At 43.6% G+C, this 21,934-nt stretch overlaps 3 protein-coding genes across 9 annotated transcripts; 1 reads left to right on the top strand and 2 right to left on the bottom strand.

The window, feature by feature from the left end:
- Positions 1 to 336: 336 nt before the first annotated feature.
- On the bottom strand, positions 337 to 5,960 carry wu:fi75a02 (uncharacterized). 6 transcript variants are annotated; one of them, XR_009233922.1, is made up of 11 exons: positions 5,821 to 5,954; positions 4,607 to 4,714; positions 3,760 to 4,512; positions 3,152 to 3,518; positions 2,079 to 2,396; positions 1,934 to 1,957; positions 1,517 to 1,816; positions 1,350 to 1,424; positions 925 to 1,055; positions 579 to 836; positions 337 to 495 (listed from the first exon to the last, which is right to left on the bottom strand). XR_009233922.1 is itself a non-coding variant. In XM_058617704.1 (10 exons), exons 2-10 carry the CDS (start codon positions 4,704 to 4,706, stop codon positions 673 to 675), a joined length of 2,232 nt encoding a protein of 743 aa, XP_058473687.1. In that variant the 5' UTR covers positions 4,707 to 4,714; positions 5,821 to 5,960; the 3' UTR covers positions 337 to 672. The 6 variants fall into 6 exon arrangements, 5 of the variants coding, with proteins under 5 accessions (XP_058473687.1, XP_058473688.1, XP_058473690.1 ...); XM_058617704.1 differs by having other exon boundaries at positions 337 to 836; positions 5,821 to 5,960; XM_058617705.1 differs by having other exon boundaries at positions 337 to 836; positions 1,517 to 1,780.
- Positions 5,961 to 8,854: 2,894 nt separating this feature from the next.
- On the top strand, positions 8,855 to 13,234 carry LOC131446472 (UDP-glucuronosyltransferase 2C1-like). Its single transcript, XM_058617714.1, has 6 exons — positions 8,855 to 9,088; positions 9,588 to 10,077; positions 10,568 to 10,848; positions 10,961 to 11,045; positions 11,123 to 11,342; positions 11,429 to 13,234. The coding sequence occupies exons 1-6, from the start codon at positions 8,855 to 8,857 to the stop codon at positions 11,703 to 11,705; spliced, it is 1,587 nt and encodes a 528-aa protein (XP_058473697.1). The 3' UTR covers positions 11,706 to 13,234.
- ythdc1 (YTH N6-methyladenosine RNA binding protein C1) lies at positions 12,984 to 19,605 on the bottom strand. Of its 2 annotated transcripts, none has more exons than XM_058617712.1 (16): positions 19,409 to 19,605; positions 18,633 to 18,734; positions 18,213 to 18,511; positions 17,728 to 18,097; positions 17,581 to 17,643; positions 17,390 to 17,484; positions 17,186 to 17,294; positions 16,967 to 17,084; positions 16,788 to 16,872; positions 16,534 to 16,688; positions 14,916 to 14,995; positions 14,728 to 14,764; positions 14,568 to 14,607; positions 14,067 to 14,129; positions 13,790 to 13,978; positions 12,984 to 13,671 (listed from the first exon to the last, which is right to left on the bottom strand). In XM_058617712.1, exons 1-16 carry the CDS (start codon positions 19,437 to 19,439, stop codon positions 13,483 to 13,485), a joined length of 2,025 nt encoding a protein of 674 aa, XP_058473695.1. In that variant the 5' UTR covers positions 19,440 to 19,605; the 3' UTR covers positions 12,984 to 13,482. The 2 variants fall into 2 exon arrangements, with proteins under 2 accessions (XP_058473695.1, XP_058473696.1); XM_058617713.1 differs by having other exon boundaries at positions 17,728 to 18,094.
- Between the last annotated feature and the right edge of the window lie 2,329 nt (positions 19,606 to 21,934).

Raw genomic sequence — 21,934 nt, 5'->3', positions numbered from 1 at the left:
GACTGCCACCTTCTGGTGTCAGTTAACTCCTACAATAACATAACTATGGATTGGTCGGGAGAGATCTACGCTGTGATTGGCTGAAGAAGCTATTGCTTGACTGCGTAGTAAAATAAGGTATTAACAAGTATCAAAGACTGAGCTACAGATAAACTAGCTCAGATATGGTACTTTTAGATATTACTAATAATCAATCACTTATTTTGAAGAGAGAATTAAGCAACTGTTGATGTTTGTAAATGTATATTACTGTTGGAATGCTTTGTCATTTCACCGTCACACCGTCATTAAGAGTTTTAGTTGTAACGGTCTTCAGTGATTGACAGTACACAGAAACAGTGGAAACAGACACATTTTATTTGTTCAAAAATAGAACAATTTTCATAAGAAAAATAAGTTACACTGTAAAAATATTCACCAGAGAATATGTCACCAGCAGGGGGTGTGCTGACATCATCCACACAGAAGCTAAATATTAAATATTCCAGAGGGTTCCTACAGTGTAAAAATAAAAAAATTAAAATTAAATCATCAAGTACACAGCAAAAACAAAAACCTGCCATATGAGACTGCCTTACGGAGGACGTTGTCCTGGCAACGCAGTGGTTAGCAGGTGTGCTAGCAGCTTATTTATTTGGCCTTAAGTTAGCCAACAGGAAGTGATATCACAGTTTACACATCCAGGCCCTGCTGTGTCAGGAAGTGTTCGAGCGCGCTCAGTCGCTCTACCAGCATCACGTCCAGGTCCAGGTCATCTTCACTCGAGCCACCGCTGTGGCAATGACGCCGAGCAGCAGCACGCTTCCTGGGCAACGTGGCAATAGGTAGCCCCGCCCCTATAACAAACAAACAAAAGCAAAAAATGTGTCGACAATTTTCTACAGTTTTAACTCCTCGTGTCTTTGAAGGATTTTCCCAGAATACCTTGCGCCCTCTTCCTCTTCCTTGGCTGAGTAAAGTCAGGGAAGAGGAGGAGTCTACGCCGTCTCTGCTGGCCAATCAGAAGCAGCGCCCCGTCCTTCTCTCGTGGCTCCTCAAAGATTGTCTCAAGGCTCCTGCGGGAGGAAAGCAAAGCATGCTGGGAAGTACAGACTCATGCTGGTGGGGTGGAATTGTAGTCCGTGCAAGTTTCCTCAGAAGTGGCAGCAACACACCTGAAGTATGTAACTTCATAAGTCAGGTTATTCGGTGGTTAGAGTTGGCATTCTGGCTAACTAACTAGCAAGCTAACCTGTACCATTTGGCTTCATACATTAAAAACAACGTAGCAGCATGTACAAGGCTACGAGTAAGACAGTACTGCGTGACAAAACTAAAAACCAGAAGAACATACAACTATTGATTTTTACCTGTTGGTGGTCGGGTGGTGGTTAAAGTTCTTGTTCGTGTAGATTTCCTCGAGACTAAATTCTTTCTTCTTTAACCTAAAAAGATAAGAAAATTACATTTAATTTAACTAGTTATTTAATTTGTTTCTTTTGTAATTCATATTTCTTTCCCGCCCTTCTCTCTTGACCTTTTGACCTTGGGCAGTCCCATAGGTGTAAGCAACGTTTCCTTCGGGGACGCCCGGCGGATTCGAATCTGTGACACACGTTTTCCCAACTCCACCTCTCCATTTGTGCTTAGAAACCCAGAGCCGGCTGCTGATTGGCCAGCAGGGAACGGAGTTGAAAGCCCATTGGCTGAACATGGGGGCAGGGCAAGGGGTCTTCGTCGAGGAAGGTGAAGGCTGCGATTGGCTCGCTGCTTCTGTTGTCGGCGAGTAGATAAAGTCGAGCTACAACGAGCAAGGGTTGAATTCATGAGACTCAACCTCACTCAAAAGATTCACAAGGAAGAGATTAACAAAAAGGCTACTGATCAGCAGTTACTGCCTTCACAATAAAAGCTTATTCAACGGTTTAATTTACAAAAATTAAAAAATAATTACCTCTGTGTTGGTGTTTGCACATAACTGCAAAAGCAAAGATAAAGACAATGACATCGCGAAATCAGTTTATGCCTTTTTGATCACTCAGATTAGTGATGCAAGTGCAAATTAAAATTAAAATTAAAAAAATAAAAACACAACCAACCAGTGATCGCCGCTGAGACTGGGCGGGGCTGTCCAGTCCTTCAAGGGCCGTAGAGGACTCCCACAGGCCCTGTTCCTCGCCAAGTTTACAAAGGTCTGCACAGAATCCGTGGAGAGTCGCAAAATTGAGGCGGGGCGACATGAAAACGGGGAGGAGGAAGAGGAGTTGAGCCACAGGCTGAATGCAGGGGGATTGGAGGAGCGGGGAGGGGCGAAGTCAGAGCTCCACCATTGGCCAGATAAAACAAAAAAGGGCTCCAATTGGCTGCAGGTCCGAACGCTCGGCACTGACTGGAAAAGGTGGAGGGAGGGGGCGGAGCTGGGGAAGACAGGAAGATGGACAAAGATTTTAATAGGAATGAACTGAACTCAACACCCTCCACTGGTCAACTCTGGTACTGCAACATTCATTTACTTTCTCTGTTAGTAGTACCCTCTCTCTTCCTCTGGGTTGTTTCTCAGTGTCTCTCACCCTCTCTCTTCCTCTGGGTTGTTTCTCAGTGTCTCTCGCCCTCTCTCTTCCTCCGGGTTATTTCTCAGTGTCTCTCGCCCTCTCTCTTCCTGTGGGTTGTTTCTCAGCGTCTCTCACCCTCTCTCTTCCTCTGGGTTATTTCTCAGTGTCTCTCACCCTCTCTCTTCCTCTGGGTTATTTCTCAGTGTCTCTCACCCTCTCTCTTCCTCTGGGTTGTTTCTCAGTGTCTCTCACCCTCTCTCTTCCTCGGGATTGTTTCTCAGTGTCTCTCACCCTCTCTCTTCCTCTGGGTTGTTTCTCAGTGTCTCTCACCCTCTCTCTTCCTCTGGGTTGTTTCTCAGTGTCTCTCACCCTCTCTCTTCCTCTGGGTTGTTTCTCAGTTTCTCTCTCTTCCTCTGGGTTGTTTCTCAGTGTCTCTCACCCTCTCTCTTCCTCTGGGTTGTTTCTCAGTCTCTCACCCTCTCTCTTCCTCTGGATTGTTTCTCAGCGTCTCTCACCCTCTCTCTTCCTCGGGATTGTTTCTCAGTGTCTCTCTCTTCCTCTGGGTTGTTTCTCAGCGTTTCTTGCCCTCTCTGTGTGTTATTTCTCTCAGTCGCTCTCACCTGTGTAGCGACAGGGGGTCTCTGTAACCGTTCCGCCTGCCAATGACACTGACAGCTTTCTCTGATTGGCCGGTTCCTCCCTCCAGTCTCCGTTTCGCTGCGTTGACGTTGTGTAGTGTGAGCGACGCCTCCTCTGCTCCTCCTCTGAAGGAGACGGCCATTTGTCCAACAAACCTCCCAGGATCCTCATCTTCATTATCATCATCTTCTCTGTTCTTCCTCCTCCTCTTCCGGCCCCTAAACTCCTTGCTCTGCTCTGATTGGCTCAAACAGGAGAGAAGGGCGGGTGTGTGTGATTGCTCGCTGTCTAATGAGGAGGAGCAGGTAACCAGTGGGATGGAGACAGAACTACAGGGGGTGGAAGCAGCTGTGCAAACAGGAAGTACATTATTTTTGCTGCTGGTATTTCAAAGTAAAAGCTTTTTTCATAATTTGTATGATTTTACCAATTAATTTATCCGGTCAATCCTCTTCACATAAACGTTTGATTTCTTTAAGTAATATTTCAGTGATTAATCAGTTAAATCAATAAAAATGGATCTTATCAACCAGAAAACTGACTTAAGACAAACAACCTGCTGATTTATAACCAACACAGATAATCTCACCCGGAGAAGACGCTGCTGCTCCTCCTTTCTTTCTCTTTTTCGTCCTGCTCCTCCTCTCCAAAGTATCCAGGCGACGACCAAGCGTTGCCAAGGCTCCTCGCAGGAGGCGCCGCATCTCTAACCGGTGAGCTGAGAGAAGGCGAGGCAGGAGGGAGGAGCAGGAACAAGCAGGTGGAGGAGCTACAGGGCAAGGAGGAAGAGGAGAGACAGGAGTAGAAGTGTGCACAGAGGAGGGAGATGGATGTGAACAAACAGCAGCAGTATGAGGAGTTGAAAGAGCTGAAGGAGGAGACGGAACGAGACAAGAAGTGTGAGAATGAAGGAGAGGAGGAAGAGGAGAAGACAAAGAAAGGACAGAGAGAGTAGCAGGAGAAGATGAGGGAGAAAGAGAGGAATGGGCAGGGAGGGTGGAGGTAAGAGAAGGAGAGGAGAAAGAAGAAGTGTGAGAAGGAATGAAAGAAGCAGAAGAAAGAGAAGAAACTGTAGGAGGTGCAGGGGGAGTGTGGTTCAAGGGTTGAAAGGAAAAAAGAGAAGGAGCCATTTCAGGGGCCGATGAGGATGGAGGAGGGGGAGAGATATACATTAGATGAGCAGAGACAGGAGGAGGATGACAAATGAAAGAGGATGAAGGAGAGGAAAGGCTGGAGCGAGGAAGTAAAAGAGGAGCAGCCGAGGAGGAGGAAAGAGAAGAAGAGGAGGAGAAGGGGGGAGGAAGGGGTAAAGAGGAGTTCCAGGTAGTAGAGGAGAAAACTCCTGCAGGAGGAAAAAACAGACTCTCCTAACTCTACAGAGTCATTTTGGTATTATTGATCAAAGGTGCCATAAACGCTTTAAAAACATAATTTACCTGTTTGATCAGCCAATGGTAGGACAGGACGTGGAGTCACGGATACTGGGCCCCGCCCCCTGTTGTCACTCTCATTCAGTGCAGGAGGCCGAGAGAGCATGATGGATGCTTCGGGAGCGGGGCAGTAAGAGAGATGTTAAGGTGGTGTTACCTCCACAAAAGCACTTTATCGCCAATGTTAAAATACAGTGGTGTAAATAGTCTGAAAAAAGTCAGCTACAGACTTTTCACAGGAGGCAGATTTATTCCCAATAAAATAATTTGCTCTGTCATCATCCTCACATATACTTCAGACACTGGTATAGTGTATTAGATTAAGATGGAGGGAGAGATAAGGGGACTCTAATTATTATTATTATTTCTTATTTGTTTAGTTTTCTACACACTCTGGTCTAAATTCCTCAGATCCACTCAATCACATACCCTGGTACAGTGGTACAGTATAGTAAAACAGTATTTCAGATTTTTCCTCCAAGAGGAAGCTTGGTACCACTGGTGGTACACATACCACAGTTTGAGAACCATGGGATTACAGATTATGAAAATAATAATAATCCCAAACATGCACCCACACACCTTCATTCATCTGGACAAAAAACCCTTACCTTAGCCTAAACACAGTTAAAATCTAAGCCTTAAACCTGACCAGTTCCTCAGAAAAGAGGTTCTGCTTCATTAGGACCAGGTTACGGTTTCTATTGTCGTGTTTCCATCAAGTGGAACGGTTCAGTTTGGTACATTACGATACGAATGTGTTTGTGCTTCCATTAGCAATAGTACCAAAGTCCGACTGGTCCTCACAAAAACACACACACCCACACGTAGTCGAGATGACGTAACGTCACAGAGAACCATGTTCAGGTGTGTGTCTTGTTGATTCTCGGTTTACTTTTTCATCGGAAAGTGATTTTTATTCCATTCTCGCGAGAGTAGAATGTGACTCCTCTTTTAGAAAAATCCAGAACTATTGTAGTGAACTTTCCGCTTAGAATCTAGTGGATTTGACGGCCTTGTAATGTCACAACAGGTGTGTCTGTGAAGGGGAAACTGAGGAAAGAGGGACGAGTCTAGGCTCAGAGTTGACGATAGAGCGGTATTTGGTAGAAATTAAGCAAACTCTGAGCGCTAGCTGCGGCTAACTGCACTTAGCCAGCTCTACTGCTGAGTGTATCCGGGACAAACTACCCGGGACACAGATACACGGTCCATTTTACCTGTTTAAAGCCGGCGGGTCCGTTAGTGTCCGATTATCCGGTTATCGCTCATTTTAGACCGACGTTTCCAGGGGGACGCTGCTCATTGTAGCATCAACCCGGCGAGAGGCTAGCGGAAGTTACCATGACGTCACGTCCCCCTTTAAAATATTCGGTGGTGGAAGTTTCAGGGTGAATTATCACCCCCTTCTGACTTAACGACCATACTGCAACTTTTATTTTCAAAATAAAAGAAGAACTAGTACCGCGAGCAGTTCTGAACGGGTTCGAGCTCGAACCGAATCGCCGTATTCTACCGTGCGTGTTAACTGCAATATTCTTAAATATATATATTTCTAAAGAAGAAATGTGCCTCTCATAAAGTTATAATATTCTACTGATATTCATTTTATAATCATGAATTAAACGACACAGTTAAAAATAACGGGATGTGTTATATACAGTATGTTGCTTTGAAACCATTGATATTTAACAGTTGGTTGGATTAAGCAATGAGAGAGTTGAACATTTTGGTTTTACTTTATTTTTTAATACTTTTACTTCTGAAACTTCAGTACATTTTATTTTAGGAGAATAACTTTTGTATAATATTATTAAAAAAAAAGGGACTTCAAACTTCTACCAAAGTAATTTACTTGTGCGTTTACTCAAGTATCACTTTTCGGTACTGCCTGTCAGTGTTTATTTTTTCAGATCTGGCTTTTCACAGCGTTGCAATTTGCGGTGCAATGCTGCCATCTGCTGGACATGCAAACCTATAAAGAAACCAGATACATCATGAATGAATGGATTGACTGATTTAGTTTCTTTGGGGCTACCTATTATTACCCTACCTATTCAGTAGGGATATGTGCAATATGAGCCTCACATTATATAACAATATTCCATCACAATATGTGTGACAATAGTTCACAGAATTTCAAAATAAAAGTCACCAATTTTCTTTCAGCTGTTGTGGGTAACCTCCGATAAACCAGCAGCGGAATGTAAATAACAATTATTCTGTACATAACAAATTCAAAAAGATGATTTATTGCATCAGTCATATCACTGCCAGGTTTACTTGTATACATATCTATAAGCTAAAATATAAAGGATTCATTTATATTGGTAAGGAAGAAATTATAAGATTTTGGAAATCATTCGATTTTTTTAAAACCAATTTTTAACCTTGTAAGATGGAGGAAAGCATTGGCAATGTGGGAAACTCTGTTTTTCTTTTAACTTGTTACTTCTGTATAATGCTGTACTTCTGCCTTTTGTCCAAAAAAGCGAAATATTTGAGAATCAGAATCCAATCGAATCCTCTTCATTTAAAATAGAATCAGAAAATACTACACCATCCAAGAACAAAAAAATAACAGAGAAACAGATACTAAGATATTAAGGCAATACAAATATAAAAACTATAGAAGAACTTGACTTGTTGTGTGGTTTTCCTGCAGGTCCTGCAGTGTGACCTGAGCAGAGTATTGCAACAAGGGAATATTACGTAACCAGGTGAGACATGACTGACTGACTGACTGAAAAAAAACATTAAATAAGACATTGTCACAGCTGTTTTGTCTTATTCACAAAGCAAAATTGGGTAAAATATCACTATAAAGGTTATTTGGTCATTGTGGTTACAATTAAGTTTGTAACAGCATCAAAAACAGTAAATGTCATATTGTCTGCCATCACCAGGGGGCGCTGTTTTCAAAATGTAATATTTTCATGTGGACGTCTTCAGGGCCAGACTATTGTCAATCGCAGCAAGATTGGTTCAGATCGGACCAGGATTCGCAAAGTTGTAACAGTTTGTTTTTTTGTCGCCAAAATATTCCCAAAATCATGAAGAAACTGAAATGTTTTGTATTTTCTGCCACCACCAGGAGGCGCTATTTTCAAAATGTACCATTTTTCCATAGTTGTCTTCAGCACCTACCCATCATCAATCATAGCAAGTTTGGTTCGGATCGGATTTCACGAAAAAGCTGAATTTTTGCTAACTTTGCATATTTCCATTTTCGTTAGCCCCTCCCACTTCCAATTTTCAACGCTTTTCGACTGAACAACTTTCCCATGTATAATTTTTGCCAGGATTGATGCGGTTGAAGAATAACTTCTTCAGTTTCAATAGAGTTCTACGCACCTTGTGCTCGAACCCTTGTGATCTTGCTTGCACAGGGGGGTGGAGGAGCAGCTGTTGTGCCCTCTTACCTTGTCACCTTTAACTGCAGAGCTGCCGCCTCTGTAAAATGTGATGACCACAGAAATGTTTTATGATGTGGTTGCTGTTTAATCCGGCCGAGCAGTCATGGGGATAAGAGAGTGAACTATATTTCCCCTCTTCAGTCTTGTATGTTAAAGGTGATACTTGAGTAAAAGTACAAGTATCTTACCAGAAAATGACTTTGGTAGAAGTAAAAGTAAAAGTTAAATAACATTTACTGTACTTAAGTATCAAAAGTCATTCTCTGATATAAAATGTACTTAAGTTTTAAAAGCAAAAGTATTCAAAAAGTGAGGATTGAGCCATGGTGGCTCAGTGGTAGGGCGAGCTGTAATTGGAAGGTTGTGGGTTCAGTTCCTGGATCTGCTAGTCTTTATGTGTCCTTGAGCAAGACACTAAATCCCATGTTGCAGCATGTGCATGGGTGAAAACTGTAGTGTAAAGCAGCTCATTGAGACTAAAAAAGCTCTATATAAATACAGACCATAATACCAACTCTTCTTCTTCTTCTGATTTTATTTGTTCATAATGAGTAACAAAGATAGTTAGAGGAAATGTAGTCCAGTACATAATGAGTAATGAGTAATTAATTGAGGAAATGGTAGTGGAGTAAAAGTAAAAGTTGCTAGAAATGTAAACAACAAAGTAAAGTATAGATACGTGAATGTTTTAGTATTTGTTGTTTGTTGTTCTTACACTAGCACCTATAACCTGTGTGGAACTTCCTTCCAATCAGAGCGCAGCTCTTATCTGTGAGCCGTGGACGTTGATCTGCTGCGGCTGAAGCAAACATCAAACCTTCTGAGGTCTCTCTCTGACATGAAGCTTCTCCCTCCCGTCCTCCTTCTTGTCCTCCATCACCTCGCCGTGGCGAACGGCGGACACGTCCTCGTGTTCCCCGGTGAGTACAGCCACTGGCTGAACATGAGGAACATCATGGAGGAGCTGGTGCGGCGAAACCACTCCGTGACGGTCGCGGTTCCTGACGCGTCGCCGTCCATCAAATACAACAACAGCCGCGACGCTGCCAAGTTCAATTTCCTTGTTTTAAAGGTGATTTCATTGTTCGACATCAACGACTTTCATATTTGTTTGTTTTCATACATGAATTAAATGACTTTCAGTGATATTCAGTGGTTCTACTCAAGAAAAAGTACCACTATCTATTTTTGATAAGACTTTACTCAAGTTACTCAATTTACTTAGTTACTTTTTTAAGCAAGGTTGGGGTTCTTGTGTCACAGAAATCTCACATGAATAGTTTTTAAATAAAGGCAAACCTTTACAAATTAAACATGTAAACACTTCACCTGTCAGGTGAGTGAATGAATGATGAGCAGAGTAGAATATTTCAGTACTCTTTCCACCTCTGATTGAGTGATGTTTGTGAAGTACAGTACTTCATACTTAAGTAAAGGTAAAATTGCAAATCAAAGTACAAGTACACCAAAAACCTACTCAACTACAGGAACACGAGTAAATGTAATTCATTACTTTCCACCTCTGTCAGTATCTTTTAGTTTAGTCCCATGACTCTGGGTCTCCCCCTCAGGTCTCGTACACTCGGGAAGAGTATCACCAGCTCTTTCTTGACTTCATCCACTTCTCCATGACTGAGCTGCCGCATGCGTCCGTGCTGCAGAAGGTGCTCTTGCTGCATAATTGGGCCCAGCGCTCCATCGACTTCGGCATGCGTCAGTGCGACAGCATGTTGAGGAACGAGCAGCTGATGGCGACCCTGCGTGACGCCGCGTTCGACGCCGTCCTGGTCGACCCCATGGTGATGTGTGGCGACCTGATGGCCGACGTGCTCGGCGTGCCGCTCATCCTCTCTCTGCGCTTCTCTATGGGCAGTGTCATGGAGCGACATTGTGGCCACGCGGTGGCGCCGCCGTCGTTCGTTCCCACCGCGCCGCTGCCGTACGGCGACCACATGACGTTCAGGGAAAGGGTCATCAACATGGTGACGTACGTGGCCACGTCCGTGATTACAGAGTTCTTCTGGAGGACGACACTGAACCGGTACTACAGTGAGCTCAAAGGTTAGTGACCAGTATGGTGTGGTCAGTGAGAAGAGCCTGGTCAAAGGTCACAACAAGGTCAAAGATTCTTCAGTAGTTGGCTGCGGGCGACTGGACTTGAAAAATATACAAATATTCGTCACATCCTCAAATGCGATATTTGAAAACCTCCCAAAACCTGACAAACTTGTGTTTTGAAACATAGAAAGCCATTCCCAACACTGAAATGAAGTCATTTGTCCCATCTTTGCATCCCCATGCTACTCACACACAGCTTTTCTCAAGCATGAACTACAGGTTTTGCGGCTCCAGTTTAATTATATTTGGGTGAAAAGGGGTTAAAAATGGCTCTCGATAACCTGAGACAAGGTGTGAACGGGTCGTTACGGGGTCACCTGAGAGCCAGAGTCTGCTATTTTGCCCACTGCTAACTCCCGAAGAAGATTATGACCTGGATGACTGAGATGACCGACAAGGTCAAAGATCAAAGCTCTGTTTCCTGTGTGGACAGGACGTCCCACCAGCGTGTGCGAGATTCTGGGCAACGCCGACATCTGGCTCATCCGGACATTCTGGGACGTCGAGACGCCGCGGCCGGTCCCGCCCAACTTCAAATATGTGGGAGGTCTCCACTGTAGGCCGGCCAATAAGCTGCCGGACGACCTGGAGGCCTTCGTTCAGAGCTCGGGTGACGCCGGCGTGGTAGTTGTTTCTTTTGGCTCCATGGTAACCAACCTGACAGCAGAGCGTGCCGACGCTATCGCTACGGCTTTAGGACGAATCCCACAGAAGGTCAGAAGCTCCACCCACTCAGGCAGATGTCAGCGTATATAAATATATATGTATTTACTGTGTTTACAAGCATGTAGTTAACATGTTTATTAACATGTTTCTGTGTCATTAGGTGATTTGGAGGTTTAACCACAAACCAAAGACGTTGGCGCCAAACACAAAGCTTTGTGATTGGCTGCCTCAGAACGACCTCTTGGGTAAAAAACTGTTTTGTTTTGTGTGTTTCCTAACGGAGTCCTTTCATAATAAAAGCCTGGTTGGTACTTCCTGTCAGGTCACCCTCTGACCCGAGCGTTCGTGACTCACGGCGGCACCAACGGCCTGTATGAGGCCGTGTACCACGCCGTGCCAATGGTTGGTCTCCCGCTGTTTGCAGATCAGCCCGACAACCTCGCGCGGTTGACCCGCCGCGGCGCCGCCATCGTCCTCGACATCCACACCATGACGTCAGACGAGCTGACGGAGGCGCTGCAAGCTGTCATCAACCAGCCGAGGTCAGAGGTCAACTTTAAGTATTTAAAAGCAAGAAGAAAACTCTGTGACCACCTGATTTATTTTTTTTATCTCCCATGATGCTCAGCTACAAGACCAACATGCAGTACCTGTCGGAGCTGCACCGCGAGCGCCCGGTGTCGCCGCTGAGCACTGCCGTGTTCTGGGTGGAATATGTGATGCGACACGGCGGCGCACGCCACCTGCGTCTGGCCTCACAGGAGCTGAACTGGTTCCAGTACCACAGCGTGGACGTGGTCCTTGCCCTGTTGGCTGTCATGATAGCCTGCTGCGCCCTCTGCTGGGCAGCGGTGAGATGTTTGCTGTGGAGCTGCAGACGAAGGCGGCGTGAAAAGAAAGACTGATGTGTTTATATTGTTTGTTTGTGTGTAAAGGTACAGCAGGCAACTTCAGAGAAACGATTATATTTTCTGCCGTTGTCATGAATTAAAGGTTCAGTTTATTTGTTGATAAACTAAACATTTTCATGTGAAACCATTGATGCTTAGCACTCTTGCCTTTGCAGCAGGAAGACCGGGTTTGTGACCAGGTTAGAACAAAGGCCTTTCTGCATAGGGTTTGCATGTTTTCCCTGTGTGTGTGTGGGTTTTCTCCGGGTTCTCTGGTTTCTTACCACAGTCCACAAACATGCAGATTTGGGGATTAGGCAAATTGGTCCCTAAATTGACCATACGTGTGGGAGTGGATGGTTGTTTGTCTCTATGTGGCCCTGTGATGGACTGGTGACCTGTGACCTCCAGGGTGTACGCCACCTTCTGCCCTATGTCAGCTGAGATTGGCACCATGTTAGGATAAAGAGGTAGAAGATGAATCACTATGATCCACCCACTCATTGGAAACTGTAAAGAAGCAATGTAGTATGAAATGTGGGCCACACAGCAGATTCTTGACGGGTTCATTATTTGTTTCAAACTTTTGCCCCTGAACTGTCAAAATTGGAACTTGATGTTAGCCACAGGTCAAAGGTAAACACCTGTTGTCTTGTGTTATGATGCAAGCAAGTACTGGTATCCCAGGTTCCTTGATTATTAGATAAGATTTTAACATAGTTAAATAACTTTATATTGTATGCTTCTCTCACAAAACGTTACTGAAAGTTGCCTCCATTACATTAAATATCAGCTTTTAAAGGGCAGTAACCCTTTTACTCCACTACATTCCCCCTAACTATCTTTGTTACTCGTTACTACCAAATAAAATCAGAAGAAGAGTTGGTACTATGGTCTGCAATTATCTCGAGCTTTTCTAGTCTTGATGAGCTGCTTTACACTACAGTTTTCACCCATTCACACACTGCGTCTTTGCTCAAGGACATATAGACATGCAGAACCAAGAATTTAGCTCACAACCTTCCAGTTAAAAGATAACTTGCCCTACCACTGAGCCACCCTGGCTCAATCCTCAAGTTTTAGTAAGTTTGAAGTAAAAGTATTAAAAAAGTACATTTTACATCAGGAAATGACTTGATACTGAAGTACAGTAAGTGTCATATACTTTAAGACTTTTACTTAAGTAAATAATAAAGTCACTTCAACTTCTACCAAAATCATTTTCTGGTAAGATACTGTGGGGGATTAGGAAAGGGGTGTATTACATTATACATAAAGATATCTTTGACAACATTGTTGATTGAAGGATTTTATTTTTATTTTGTACAAAACAAGCACAGGCTCCGCCTCCTCCGTCCACAAACGGAAAACAATAAATGTCACATTTGAGCTGACCACTGTTCAATAAAACAGAATCATAGATCACCTCACACCAGTGATTGTCATGGTGGGGACCAATCACAAAGACTTTCTAAAAACATCCAGCAGGAGGCAACGGTGGACTGAAAACAGGAAATAAAACAAAAGTTGCAGTTTAAAAAAAAGACGAAAAAAAAGAAAAATAAATAAATGAAATTAAAAAAAATTAAAGTTTGAACTTTAATCTGAAGGACTTTACAGGAAACGTCATCCAACCTTTCACAATAAAACAAGTGTGGATGTGTGACAGGATTTTTCAAAATAACAGTTCTTTGTTTTTAGATTTTATTCACATAAAAACTGACACTGCTCATTGTTTTATTCCAAATAAACAAAAAAACAAGAAACACTGACAGGATGTGACACCAGCACATCACCTGCGATACCGCCCCCTTTCTTTGTCCCTCTCTCTCTCCCGCTCCCTCTCCCTTGGTCGCTCTCTTTCTCTCTCGCGCCGTGGGCCGCCGCGCTCTCTCTCCCGCTGTCGCTCCCGCTCACGTCGGCTGCTCACCACTGCCTGTGTCCGCCGCAGGAAGTCGTCCACACGCATGTCATAGTCATGCTGCATGATAGATAAAAAAAAAAAAAATAATTTTTTTTTAAAAGAGCACAGAAATGCATCAGACAGATGAGGAATCAGTAAGACATAATTCATAAGTGATACAGTGACAGTTACTGACTGGGCTGGAGGCGAAGGCTCGGTGCTGTGGCGCCCTCTGCTTGTCTCGGAAGCGAGGGGGCGGAGCCTCGTGTGGCGGCATGGCTGGGTGGTGGTGGTGGTACGGCTGGTGAGGAGGGGGAGGCGGGTGGTTGTGGTGGTAGTAGGGGGGGTGGTGTGGGGGCGGCTGCTCTACACCAGGGTACGCCGCCTGATGACATATACATGAGGTTGTGAGTGTGTGTGCGTTGTCAATCATCTGATCGATCGGGGAGTAGGATCAATAACACAAATCATACCAGAGTCTGCCAGGGAGCAGGAGGACCAACGCTGTGGTGATAGTCCCGCATGTAGTCGTACGACTGTAACAGGAAGTACAGTGAACACACTGACACTAGGCTAACATGCTAACAATTTACAGTGATCATATGTCCCTCATATAGTCATGAGACTGTAACAGGAAGTACAGCGAACACACATGCTGACATAGCACAGTGAAGCTAAGCTAACATCTTACTGTGATCACATGTCCCTCATGTAGTCATAAGACTGTAACAACTGTACCATTAGCTGAAAAAACCTTGATGCTAAGCTAACAGTTTAAATGCTACTGTTATCACATGTAGTCATAAGTCTTACTGAGATCACATGACCCTCAAGTAATAATACGACTCGAAAACGAAGTACGGTGTCCCCACCTGACACAGGCAAAGAGGCTAACTGAACAAACTGATGCTAAGCTAACATGCGGTGATCACACGAACAGGCTCAGAAAGCATGCCAACCGGTTTGAGACTCACCCCATTGAGAAAAACATCTCGTCTGACGCTGGAGAATCGCCTGAAACAGTACAAATAAAACAAATGAAAACTTCCTGTAAACGTGAACTGAAGTCGACTGTCAAAGTGTCGCGTTATAACGACGGGTGTTCTGTAGCTTTGTCTATTTTGAGAGTCTCACCTGTCCACTGGCTGGTTACGGAGGTCCTGGATGAAGCCTGGAAATAAAATACTCCTTGTTAAGTTTCAAAAAGTTTACAAAAAAAGGGGGGGGGGGGGAAAACAAACAATAATACGAAAGACCATCAAACATTCACGTTTTCTTTTAAAACTCAAAAAAGACAGAAACAAAAAGTGACCGCAGACGACCTGCACGCTGGTTGAAGTCCGGTGGTCCATCAGCTCTCGGCCGCTTCCTGCCATGGAGGTCGTACTCTTCAGGTCGACGCCTACATGAATAAGTTGACAAGTAAGACACACACACACAAGCATGCGGAAACACGTCACATGCACATAAGCTATCAATAGGGCTGTTGCAGTTATTGCAATATCGTGGTAACGCCGAGTCAAATTCACAGAATTGGACGTTATTTTGCGGGCGGCTCCAGTCAAATCTGCCGTCTCATTGTTCTTACCTTCATGATTTGATTTGAGTCCAGTTCTGCCAGGTCGGCTCGGGTTTGGACTCTGTATCAACAGTAATTTACATGCGTCCGAGTCATTAACTAGCTTATACTAACTGCATGGCAATTTCAGCAGTGATATGAAAGATCTGATAAATTTAGGTCGGAAAAATCAATACCACGACGGCCCTAGTGATCAATAATATCTGTCCATCCAACCAATCACTCAGATGACTCGATGTCCTGCGGGACTGGACGCCACGTATGTTTAAAGCATGTTGATAAATTTCACTTCAGACACACAAGTAAAACAACAAACAAAGAACCTGTGAAAGAACAACATACCGCTTCTGTTGTTTATGTGGGCGGGGCTTGTTTGTTTGTCAACAACACTATAAAAAGTTTTTCTCCTCATCAGTCCAAGTTAAAGGCTTTTTTAAAAAAAAAAACCCTCTTACTTTGAAAGGGTGGAAGGAAGTGATGATGGTGATGATGATGGTGCAGTCCTGTCAAGCAATACCAAAAGCCCCGCCCACTTCAATCACAGCCCCACCCCTTCGAGACCTGCAATAGTCCTTCCTTTTGCTGAGTCCATTCAGGATTCTGACTCCGCCCCCCAATAGTGTGACACACACACACACACACAGTCCTGAATCAGTGTGTGTATGTATAGGTGGAGTTGGGGGCGGAGTTAACTGTCCTTTCTTGGAGGGGCGGGGCTTATCTTTTTCAGTCCAACAGTCTGTAACTCTACCTTATTAGAGCCAGTGAGGAAGCCCCACCCACTCACAAACATCAACCCTCTCTTTGGATACAGTCCAGAGGCCCCGCACCCTGCTGACCAACCTGCACCACCTTCTCAAAGACCAGAAACAGTCAGTTCTACAATGCTGGCCCCGCCCCCCTCCAGTGACGCTTGTCCTTTATGCTTTTATTTTGAAAGGCTCAGCCACAGTCCCGCTAAGAATTCAGATTTTTAACATCCGAAGTACGAAACTCCTGCAAAGAAAAGAAATTCAGTAACAACAGAATTTAGAAACTTAACTTAGAATAATTTGTTACCGTTTAAAGAACTAAATGTATAAACTTTCACTGTAAACGTTAAGAAACGACTTGTAGGGCCTTTTAACTTCCTGCCTGACTTTACGACTTCGACCATAGACGCAGAGCGAGGTGTCGCTCCGGTGACTGGACAAACCACAACAACCAGAGAACCAGCAACACTTGACACCCGACATCGCTAGCCACTGGCTCTAAGCAGCGGTCGTCTCCGTCGTCCAGCAGCAGGTGGCGCTGTGGTCACAGCAGGAGGAGAAGGAGAACAGGAACAGGAAGCGGGAGGAGGAGCTTGGTGATTGGCTAACCTTCCCGGTTCGCGTTGCGGTGGTCGGCCTCGGGGCCGTGGTTCCGATGGTGTCCGACGTTTGTGACGAACGCGGCGAGCTACCTGGTGGACGTCCACGCTTTCATCCAACGGGAACAGGGTGCAGAGCTGTACGCCGACATCTGGTTGGATCTCCTGGAAGAAAAAAAGGGATGGTTCCATTTTTTTCAGCACAGTGGGTTGCTTATTATGCGTCAGCGCCACATATTACCATACTGAAAAACAAAAACGTACCTGTCCGTCACGGCCGATCTTCACCGGCTTGTGTTCGTTCCAGGGATTCGCCAGGTGAGACGTCTTTGTGAAGGGAAGTTCCCTCCTACCAAACACACACACACATAATGTGACCAACTGACCACATCCAGTTGTTGATATTCCATGATGTCACAGTTCTGCAAGTCATGGTTGTTTACCTGCAGAGCCAATCGATCTTAAAGACACCGCCCAGCATCTTGGCGTTCATGCCGGCAGGAAGAACCCAGTGAATTGGAGATCCGCCATGATGAGACTCTGATGCCAGGCGAGCAAACCCTACAGACACGACAACAACAAAAGAAAATAACACAACCTATTTAACATCATTTCTAGAAAAATCAATAATTAAATCAGACAATCAATTGAGTACTTATTACCTTGAAATTTGCCGCTCTCCCTCACTGAGAAGACCAGGATGACACTACGAGCTGAGCGGAAAGCTGCGTTCAGCTTCTTCTCGTTCACTGGAAGTGTTGACCACACGCCCTGAAAAAGAAAAAAAACACACACGACATAATCAATATCATGTTATGACATTATCACTTCAAATTTGAGCATGACGTCGTTAGGCGACATCGTACCTTGGCTTTTGCCAACGACACATTCTCATGGTTGTTGCTCTTGATGAGGAAGTATCGAGCGTCTCGCAGGATGTAGCGCAGCTTAGTGGTCGGATCTGAAAGACAGGAAAGTAATCTGATTACTCATCTGACGACTCAGCAACACAGCAAGGAGGTCGCTTCTTAACGATAAATCAAGATGGCCGCCTTACTCTCCATCCCTTTGCGAACGGCTCGCACTGACGAAGATAACTTCTCATGCTTCTTCTCTGAACCTTTAAAAATAAAAGCAAGGGACTGAAAACAAGACAATTCAAAAAGTAAAAAAAAAAAAAAGTGTTGTGTGTCGTCATAGTTACCTGAAGCATCTGAAGCGGAGCCCGAATGAGCCGACTCGCCATCGTCCGAGAAACTGACCGAGGAGGCGGAGCGTGAATCTCCGGCCTCGCTGCGAGTGTCGTAGTCATTACCTTCGCCACGACGCTCGTACTCCTCCTCCTCTTCTTCCTCTTCCTCCTTCTCGCCTTCTTCCTCCTCCTCCTCTTCTTCCTCCATGCCCTCTTCCTCTTCGTCGTCGTCCTCCTCTTCCTCCTCCTCTACATGGGAACCAGCGGGCGAGGAGCTTCCTGATCCCTGCTCTGAGCCATACTCTTCTGTTGCATCCCCCTCTGATTGGTTGTCCTCCTGGTTGGGGGTGGGACTTGGACGACGCTCGTCGCACCTTAACTTCTGAAGACAAACATTTACAGTGAGTAACAGGACAGAAGTAGCAGTGGCTATGGTGATAGTGCTGCAGTATTATATAAATTGTAATATCAGTAGTACGGGCGGCAGTTAGAAATACCTGAGGCAGAACCTCCAGGCCTCTCTGAGAGTCACGGTGACGTGCATCCTCCCTAATGCGGCTCCTGGGCGGAGCCTCTCGCGTCCCTCTGCGACCCTTTCGCTCATCATAATATTCGTGGCGGTAGCTGGAGCTGGTGGAGTGTCTGCCCCGCGGGCTTGGTGCTGTCTTCTTAGATGAGGAGAGGGGTGGACCAGGCACTCTCTTGTTGGAGGATGACCTAGAGCGGGCATGACTTGCTGATGGGCGGAGCCTCTTCAGGTCATGGCTGTCAGAGCGCTCACTCTTTCTCTTTGTTCCTGACAGACAGGAAGAAGAAGTGAGATGTCAGATGAGGAGAGACAACAGCCTTATCAGTAGTAGCAATGTAGAGCTACCAGAAACTGAATTGCTACTATCAGTGGTATATTGAAGATGCACCTTTTTTGTCGCTGACGTCACGCTCGCTCTCAGGGTTGTAAAGCTCATCATCTTGATCTGGAGCTTCAGTCAGAAGATCTTCCAGAACGTTCAGCTCTCCGTCTGAAAGAAACAAACCAATTTAGCCTACACAGGAACACGATTAGCTGGTTGTAGGAGTGAATGTTTCACCTATAAAGGCTACGTGAACCTCAATGTTGGCTTTGTATACGAAAACTGTACTCTACGTTCATTTCGTCCATAGTTGTTCCACTGGAAACCAACAACGTATTTCATCAAACTTTAATACAATCAATTCCAGCGTTATCGTAGTAGTTTAATAAACTGATTACGATGGATAATAAAAAGGACCTGCTATGTAAACAACAATAATACGTCACATTGGTGTTGACATTCGAATTGGAAATTGTGTGTCACGTTAAGGATCGAGAAAGATCAATACACAATTTATAAGCAGGACAAGTTGTTTATGCTCCATGATAATTAACCAGTCAGAGCCCCGATCGATTAGGACACAGTGTGGTTCAATTACACGCGGTGTGAGTTTGACTCCGCGAAATCAAGTTCTCACTGTGTTAACCAGAAATAAAATACATGTTACTGGGAGAGTTGTTTGCACGCACGTTACTAACGTCAGCAGTTCACTCTGATGAATAAATAATCGATAAGTGATCAGTCGATCAACTGCACTGCGAACCCAAAGTATCATGAGAACAAAGATATCACGGACGCTAACGGCTAACTGTGGCTAACAAAGCAAAACTCGCGTGCGTTACCTTTGTCCTCGCGCCGGTCAGCCGCCGCCATCACCGCCGCCACGACGTGTCCACTGCCTCGTGCTCAGGTGTGGCACAGGTGGACCGAGTATGAGTTGAATCCAAAGAGAAAAGGAGAAAAAACAGAGAGAGAAACGCAAATAGAGCAAATGGCGGACACGGGATTCGTTCTTCTTTGATGTTTAGCGACGGGTGACAAAGCAGCTTATTGGAGCATTACCGCCACCTGCTGGAGCGTTGACCAGTGACAGGAAGCTGCTTCAATTTTTTTCTTTGCTGACAGCTCATACATTACTGTAATTCATAGATTAACTGGGACTTTTAGACTTAAAGTGCTGACAAAAGCACCCGTGTCCATCCAGTGACAAAAAAACAGGTAAATATAACGACCAAAATCATTTATTTATGTCTTATTCGTTAGGAATTCTGGCTCAACGATTTCCAACTATTGTTTTCATCTGGTCACTATCCCATTTCATCAGTTAATACATCAAACTTTCAACTTGGCCAGGACATTACTGCAACATTTAATCTTTTTCTGCTTTATATCATTGGCAAATATGAGAAAAAAGAGAAGGAATGGAGAGCACAACATAAAAGGCAATCTTTCCATGGTAAATTAATGGGGAGTGCAAATCAAAGAGTACTCAGCATTCCAAACAGGGAACTGGGGATTGTGATGTCATGCCACATCGCATCTTGGGCATGTCGGCCATGTTTGGGGCTATCAACACTGTTGTTTATGTTGTTGTTACGTCTTGGACATAGGGGGGTATTCCATCAAGCAGGCTAAAGGCAAAGCCAAGCTTAAATGGCCAAGTCTGGCTAATATGAGTGAGAGTTTGGTTCCATCAAAGAGGCTGAGATTAGCCCCAACTCAGTAACCATGGAAACTATGACTCTGGCTAAGCCTCAACCATGGCTAAGCCATAACTGTGGCTCAGGTTTCCGCTCCATCAATATGAGCCTCAACCCTGTTCCACCAAGGTGGCTAATGTGAATGCCAGCCATGTACCCATGGTAACTTATGCTGCCGGGCAAACCTGGTCTGTAGCAGGCTAAAAGTGAAGCTTAGCACCATCTATGATCAAAGAATGTCCAATAGACAGAAACAGAGACACACAACTGCCATGGAATGATAAAATAATATGTAAAATATATAATTAAATGTATTAAAGAAATTATTTATACTAATAATTATATATTATATATAAGTACATTAAAGAACATTATCACCAAAATAAAATATAATAAAAAATAAGACACAAATAAATACGAAATTAAACTAATTAGCAAAGAAATATAATAAAAGGAAATTTAATTTTGAATTTGATGTAACAAGGTTTAGGGCCTCCGATTGATAGGAGATAGATGATTGATTTGCTGTCACCTGCATTCACTTAATGTAACAGGGCTCCTCGTCTCCATTGAATTTCTTGATTTGCTAAAATTATTCTAGATAAATAATCAATAGATCTGTCATATGATTATTTCCTATAGAATGATAACCAACATTGCATTTCTTCATGTAATAATCTACCATCAATTGTATGATAAATGTGATGAGTGAAGGAATTGCAGTGAAAGAAAAGCTAAGAATTGCCAGACTTAGGTATAAGTCTGGCAATATATATAAATCCCCCATCAAAGGGACAACATATATGTAGACAATAATCTACCAATTGATTTCTTGATGGTTTTTGTTTTAAACTAATTAATTATGTGGACCTATTAATGCAACCAAATCCCTAAAATTAAAAGAAAAATCCCCAAAGAACAAAAATACAGCCCTAATAAGTAACATTCATATGAACATAATTAAAATAGCTTTATTGTTTCACTGCAATTTATGTGAAATTCTCCATATTTTATCATTTGGCAGCCCTAGTAGTAATGTTAGAAAGTGATATTCATCACATTTATCAACTGAATGTTATGCAAATCGATGGGATGGCTTTAATTTATTTCCTGCATGGCCAATTCCTCTGTTTAATTGTATAGAATTTATATCATTTTCATTTAAGCCTGTCATTTTTACATGCTGTATTTGTGCTACTTCTGTATTTTGTCCCAGATGCTATATGTTGAATTGTTGTATTTTCATTTTATTTTATGTAAAGCACTTTGAATCACCGTGTGCTAAAATGTGCTATATAAAGTTGCCTTGCCTACAGTTTTGATAATAATAGGCTACATTTAATCAAAGTATTTTACATGACTCATCACATTTATCATACAATTGATGGTAGATTATAACATGAATAAATGCAATGTTGATTATCATTCTATAGGAAATAATCATATGACAGATCTATTGATTGTAAAAAAGTTATTTTATATTTATCTAGAATCATTTTTAGCAAATCAAGCAATTCAATGGAGACGAGAACCCCTATTACAGTAAGTGAATGCAGGTGAAAGCAAATCAATCATCTATCTCCTATCAATCGGAGGCCCTAACCCTTGTTACATCAAATGAATGATGATCTCTTTAAATTTTCTTTTATTATATTTTTTTGCTAATTA

Source organism: Solea solea, chromosome 19 (genome assembly GCF_958295425.1).
Source record: "Solea solea chromosome 19, fSolSol10.1, whole genome shotgun sequence".
NCBI classification, from domain to species: Eukaryota; Metazoa; Chordata; class Actinopteri; order Pleuronectiformes; family Soleidae; genus Solea; species Solea solea.
This window is presented reverse-complemented; position numbering and strand designations above follow the sequence as displayed.